The sequence below is a fragment of the Vigna unguiculata genome, chromosome 2 (genome assembly GCF_037176805.1).
Source record: "Vigna unguiculata cultivar grain cowpea cultivar isolate G323 ecotype 2 chromosome 2, ASM3717680v1, whole genome shotgun sequence".
NCBI lineage: Eukaryota > Viridiplantae > Streptophyta > Magnoliopsida > Fabales > Fabaceae > Vigna > Vigna unguiculata.
The window spans coordinates 28,265,769-28,273,053 of NC_140793.1; the positions used below are offsets into that span (position 1 = coordinate 28,265,769).

General features: G+C 31.4%; 1 protein-coding gene across 1 annotated transcript; it reads right to left on the bottom strand.

Annotated features, from left to right (window-relative positions):
- Nucleotides 1-1,607: 1,607 nt before the first annotated feature.
- Nucleotides 1,608-3,119, bottom strand: LOC114174591 (RING-H2 finger protein ATL29-like). The gene has a single exon (XM_028059423.2). It carries the CDS (start codon nucleotides 2,382-2,384, stop codon nucleotides 1,608-1,610), a length of 777 nt encoding a protein of 258 aa, XP_027915224.2. The 5' UTR covers nucleotides 2,385-3,119.
- Nucleotides 3,120-7,285: the final 4,166 nt, after the last annotated feature.

Genomic DNA, 7,285 nt, shown 5'->3' on the forward strand with positions numbered 1-7,285 from the left:
TGCCACCCCCATCTATGCCTAGGTTCTGAATATAATAAAATAATAAAAAAAAATAATAAAATAATAAGAAAATGTGGAAATTGAACTTCTCTGGCCAAGGTTCGAAGTAAAGACCATAGGTTTCCCCCTCTCACGCTCCAACCACTTAGCCATTCCACTTTTATTACTAAATATGTGTATACAATAAAATATAAATTATAGTTCCGTTTTCTCTTACTTAAAAGAAAACATTAAAACTCACACAATTTACATACATAGGACTTGCACCCAAGTCCTCACACACAACCCCAAAGTACTCTCACCACTTGAGCTAGTACTTTGCTACATCATGTTAGTCCAATTAACGCTATTGATTTCTTCCTAGATATAAATTAAATATTCATTCTTTATTTGAATTTTTTCTCGGGTCTTACAGGTGGGCTTCACACTATCCTTCTTCCAAAATGAAGTGTATATAATTTTTTCAATAATAATGTTAATTAAAATTATAATTAAAGAGAATAACAATACTTTGATAATATTTATTTTATATGCAGATAATTTATAAGTTATCTATAATGTATCCACGGATTATTAATAACCATAAATCTGTTGGTATAGTGTCTGTTTGTAAATTTTACCGTTGGATACCGAAATTCATCGGTAATTATCAACAATCACAAAATTATTGAAGATTTGTCAATAATTACTAATGGATTTTATTCGTCAATAAAAATTGTAATTGAGTTCTTTTTCTTCCTTTACCTTTTCCTCTTCCTCTTCGTTTTTTTCTTTTTTTTATTCTCTTCTTCTTCTCCCTCCCCTTCTCTTCTCCTCACCACGCCTCCATAATTGTTACGTCTTGTACTATTGTCACTACCTCTCTAGCTCATCTACTTGTCCTCCTCATCCTTTTTCTCATCTTGTTCCTCCTCGTCTTCTTCGTCCAACTCTGATCATCATGGCCGTTGCGCTTTTGCTGTTGCCATTGGTTTTAGCTTCTTCTCCTCATCTTCTTCCTTCTCTTTTTATTCTCACCCATCTCCTCTTACTATATAAAAAATGTCATAAGATAGTAAGAAATTTATCGTTGAACTTACTAAAGACAAAGTATATCGATAATAAGAGTTACAAAATATTAATGAATTACTAACGAATTTATTACTAACAAAAATATTCATCAATAATTTAAATTTTAATTCATTTTTGTCATTAAAATATTCCGTTTGTATAATGAGAATTCTTATAATGAATGTAGAAGATTTGAATAAAAAGATAATAAAAATAGTTGTTATTGTTAATGTATTTGATCGGTGTTAATTAATTATCACCAATCTTGTTTAAAACAAACCTTCCCACTTTTTAGAAATCAACCTTAGTTTTTTTAATTTTTTACATTAATTTTGTAATTTAAATTAACTTACATATATCAAAAATAAAATTTGGAGATGACTTCTATATTAATTTATTTGTGAACTTCTTTTAATTTTAGTAAATATTAATTTTATATTTTTTTCACGTGTTTTTTTTAAATTCCTTAAAGAAAACTGGTTTAAAAATATAATTTTAAACATCAAAAAGATTAAAGCATGAAAAAAAGTACGAGAACCAGGAACAAAATAACGAGGTTAACTATTATTTGCACCATTACTGGAGCTATCCAATAGAGTTTCAACATAACCACAATTACTACAAGGTGCAGCAGAAGATCCTGCAATGTCTTTGTAACTAGAACAACTCTTGGAGTAATGGTGCCCTCTTACAATTTTCAAAGCCACATCTTGTGGCAATCTCAGAGTGTATTTCGCATCATCGTCGTCGTGATCATTAACCATAACTATGGAATGCCCCGTCGAGTGTGAACGTGCACTTGCAAACCTCTCACGCTGCATGCGCACATTCATCGAACCTCCCTCATCACCATCATCGTGTCTCTCGTCTCCGTCATCACCTTCTTTCACATCAACGCTCACGTGATCGCTTCTCTCGTGTTCCGCATTCTCCTCGTTTTGGTCATGAGGTCTCTGCGCGTCGGCGTTACTCGCCCGAGTATCGAGATCCGTGCGGCAAACGGGGCAAGTCTTGTGCAAGCGGAGCCAGGAGTCGATGCAGTCCTGGTGGAAGACGTGGCAGCAGGCGGTTAAGAGACGCAGCATGCAGTCGTCGTCGAACTCCAGCAAGCAAATGGCGCATTCGAGTGAGTAATCCTTCTCCGTGCGGAGATCCTTGACGGTGGCGTAGAGGAAGGTGGGGAAGGTGGTTAGCAGAGAAGGGTCGAGGCCTCTGGGGGGAGAATCGCGAGGAGAGAGACGGACGAGGGTGTTAGTGTTGGAGATGTTCCTGAAGCAGTACCTGCAGAAGAAGACGATGGCGACACCTAGGAAGCAGAAGCCGGCCACGGCCATGGTGAAGAATATCAAAGTCGACGGGGTGATTTCCGACAGAGATGGCAGTGTTGGCGGTGGTGAAACTTTGGAGTTCTCCGCTTTGATTTCGGTGTAGACATAGTGTCAGGTTTTACAGAGGGGGTTTCACTGGGGAGAACAACACCAATGAGATCTGAGCCCAACCACATAAGACATTGACACCACTCTCAACCCAAAACCTTAAGGCAATGGGTTTATGGGCCTTGATCCTTATATGGTGCTCTACTTTCTCAATTCTGGTCAATGTGGGACTTAGACTCACACTTGGATTCCTAACAATCTCCCCCTCAAGGGTGAGTCCCTTCAACCACATTAGTACACTCCCCCTCTGTAAAACCTGACAAGTGGTATCAGAGCCGATGGTTAAAATCGGTTCAGACGAGTGCAGTAAGGTCCCTGTATCGAAAGTCTTCCTGGCAAAGGATTCCAGGTAAGCGTGTCCCGTTAAGATGAACGGCGGTACGAGAAGGGGTACTCGTGTGGTTGGGAATGCTTCCGCTGGAGGGGGAGTGTACCAATGTGGTTGAAGGGACTCCAAGTGTGAGTCTAAGTCCCACATTGACCAGAATTGAGAAAGTAGAGCACCATATAAGGATCAAGGCCCATAAACCCATTGCCTTAAGGTTTTGGGTTGAGAGTGGTGTCAGTATCTTATGTGGTTAGGCTCATATCTCATTGGTGTTGTTCTCCCCAGTGAAACCCCTCCTTATAATCCTAACACATAGTTGGGTGTTTGCATGTATGGGAGTGGGGTGAAGTGAAGGACGTAAAGGATTATGTTTTGATGCTGTTTTAGTTGTTTCTGTTTGTGGGTGTTTTTTGAAGATAAGATGGTTAGTGTTACGCGTGGAATGTGGGGAATGAAGGAGTTAAAAGTGAAAGTATTTTTAGGTGATATTCATGTTGTGGTTCGCATTGAACGGGTCCTTATGACGGGGACGAGGATTGTGTCCGAACACTCTCTACGATAAATCTCATTCCAGTGAAGTTGTGTATCATTCTTTGTCTATAAATATCATTTCAAAAATCGTTATATCCATGGATAATGAATTATTCACTTGTCATTACAATTTTATAGTGAGGATTCAGAACTTATCCAGTACTATTATTAGGATATTGCACATGAGAAATTGATGGAAGTTTGTAAGAAGTTATGTTGGTTTCTATTTTGAATTAAGTGATACTCTTTACACTACGTGTTTATATTTTTCTTTCAAGTGAAGTTAAAAATATGATGGACAAACAAATTTATGAGTGTGTTGTAAACATATATTATTGGGTATGTTGAGAAAAAGTAATGTAATAATTGAAACTTATATGATTGGCTTTGTATTTTAATTAAATTATATTAACTCACCTTTAATATCTATGTTTTGTATTTCTGACCAATAATTTAATCAAACCTAGGAGGAAAACAACAATTGAATGTCTCCTAAGTTTTATTTTATTGATGTTTATAGGTTTTATAAGCTAATTTTATTTTTATTTGTAAGTAATTATGTAATTAATTACGTTTATATTATAAAATATGTGAAATAATTTAATCAGAATAGTATATTGGTACGTTAATATTGCTTGAAGTTAGAAGCAAGAGTCTACAAAAATTAACGGCAAAAATAGAGAGAAAATTAGTGATTAGAAAAGAAAAATAATCGTTCCCATGTCTCAATTTAAGATGTCAATCCCTTTCATCTTTATCCTTTTTGAAAATATTCATACTAAAAAAATAACGTATTTTCTAATATTAATTAATTAATATAAAAGATGGACTGATAGAATTATTTACAATCTTTAAAATAATAACAAAAAGATAATACTAAACTATCTTATCTAAAATAGAGAAGACATACCACTGTACATCTTACAATAAACATTATATATATATATATATATATATATATATATATATATATATATATATATATATAACTTAAATATCTGCATAGATCAACTTCCAACCATAAATATTTGACCTAATTATCAAAATATTTAAAATATAATATACATTACAAAGAAACGGGGACCAACTCCTAGAATCGGAATTTTTAATCATATAGATATAAATTACGAGTTTGGTAAAAAAAAAAAAAATTACTTGCGCGAAAATAACAATAATTGATAGAACAAAATTTAGGGAGACTACGTACAGTAGTGATTATAACTTGTTAGGGTATTTGACTTTATTTAAGTTAGCAGACTAAATCTCAACGTATTTTAAGATAATATCTAATTATAATTAATTCATGTACATAAACTAAAAACACAAGTAGCAATAAATTAATAAATTCCATATTCATTTAATTTGGAATTTTAAACGAAGAATCAATCGATTAAAACCAATTGAATCCCATTATTACAGAGATAGTTTGCTCAAAGGCTTGAATTACCAAAAAAAAGGAGGTAATTTTTTTTTTCAACTTTTTATCTTTACTTATTCTCTACTTTTTTTTTGTTAATATAAAACACAGTCATTCTCTAATAAATGCTTAATTATTGCATTTAAATTATTTTTGTGTCATAGTTATCATTTAATATGTCTTACAAGATTGTAAAATGAGTGAAAAATAAAGAAAAGACAAAGTAAAATTAAAAAAAAAAAAAACGTACCGGAGATTCCATTAAAACAAGATTTAAAAATAACTGATTAAATTTAAAAGGAGCTGTGTTACTCTTAAAAAAATTCAGAGAAAAAGTATTTTAATTGAAATTATTATTACTGTTGATGTAACTTTTTTGCTGAAATTATTAATACTTTTTTTCTGTAACTTATACAATTGTGTTCAATATTCAATATTTGGATGAGTAGTGGACCTCCATGCTGCTGGCAAGTCCTTTTCCATATTCTTCAACCAACGTACCCTTATTGCCCTTTTTTTTTTTCCTTTAAAATTCAAATCCACACAAATTTACGCTTTCATCCTTCATCATCGACAGTAACAACTCACGCTACTTGTTTTCTACCTTTAAATATGAAAATATGGGCATCGATGTGTTATATCATTATTTAATTTATACTAATTCTATCCTAATATAAAAAAATTAAAAAACTCCACACCACTTATTATTAATATTAAAATAAAAAATATTTCAAAGAATTGAAAGAGCTAATATATTTAAATTATCATTTTTTAAAAATAATATGAGATTATTAAGTATATGATAACAGAAGTTTCGTTATCATATTAACATCTCAGCAATAATAATTGTGATGTTGACGGAAAAAAACATTTTGGAAGCATCTATTGCTCCAAATATCTGACTCAGACTCCTATAGTGTTCGAGTATGTCCTGTAGTCCTATCCAAAGCAAATGGAGAAGTTAGTTTCTTTCGATATCACAACTTTATATCTTTATTTGAACAAATATTTATATACATATATGTTTATTGTTTCATGCTGGGGAGTGTCTTGGAATAGTATTACCTTAAATAGAAAATTATTTAATTGCTTCTTTTATGCTAAAGATAAAAATGGCTTTGTCCTTTAAATCATTAGTAATTCAAGAGTATGGGAACCAGAACCACGTTTTAAAAAAATTTAAAAACTTAATGATATGTAAATAAAAATGTTCACACACTCATTATATATGGTTAAATAGAAAGTTTACTAAAATTATATTAAAGTAAAATTATTGATAGACGAAGAAATTACGAAGAGAACAAAATTATTAAAACTTCTCTTAACTGTTTAAATTAACATGTAAATAAAATCAATTTTTTGTGAAGATAAATAGAAATAGCTTTACAAATTAACTTCTAACAAAATTATGTTTAGATCTATTGAGTAAAAATTTGACTTCTAAAGGTTATAATCGAACTCGGCTCACTCTTAATATCTTACATGTTTATCTTTGTTTTAGACTACTTAAATTTCACTTGCATGCTTTGATTTGAAATTAATCTCTCAAATCTAGTTTATATATTATCATTCGTAAATTCGTTTTTCATGTTTTAAATTTGTATATGTCTTACCTATTTTTATATATTATTTTACGATTCAAGAGAATTTGGTTGTTGTTATCATTTTCAAATATATAAATATCAAGTTTTTCGGTCTAGTTCTTTATTTGGTGAGAACCTGATATTTAAAAGAAAAAAATAATATATTTTCCATCAGTTTATGTTGTGGCTCTAAACGATGTATAATGTAGAATAATATATTTTACATTAATTAGAGTTACAATATTTATATATAAAAAAAAATTTAACAGATACTTTTAAATTAGACTAATAGAGAAGAGACCAAATACTTTTAAAAAAACCTAAAACAAATAAACAGAATTTAGAATTTATGTATTTTAATTAATATGAGACTCACTTATTCCTACCCTCGTTTGCTTTAGATAATGGAATCGACAACCTATTAAAATTAGAAGGGTAGAGGCCAACTTTAATTAAATGATAAAGGGAGAAACATAGTTTGAAGTCAACTTTGAAGTACTACTGCTATTTTCGTATCTAACTAGTAGTGTGTTCACAAAGTCATTTTATGGTACCAAAAGAGAAAAAAGGGGTTTCCAATAATTGCGAAATGGTATTTTTATCTACCATGTATTATTGCATATAATGCACTGCAAGCATAGGTTTGGCATTGTTATTTTTTTCTTCCTCTGTCCACCGACATGGATTTATAATCCAGCAATGCATTTGTTGGTTGAATCCAGGGTTTTCCAGTTAACGGTTACTTTCCAACTACCCTTCTACTATTTAAACTCCTTAACTCTTCCATGTCATTACTGTATAGGTGAAAACTAAATGTTCCTCATAAACCATCTTATTTCCTTTTATTTTTATCCTATTCAAAAAGCAGCACACAATATACTATATTAATAATACTAAGTGTGTAGGTGGGTTTGAATAAGTGTTATTAATATTCAAATTC

Excerpts from the sequence above, each read along its gene's own strand:
- LOC114174591 (XM_028059423.2), bottom strand. The coding sequence starts at position 2,384 with ATGGCCGTGGCCGGCTTCTGCTTCCTAGGTGTCGCCATCGTCTTCTTC.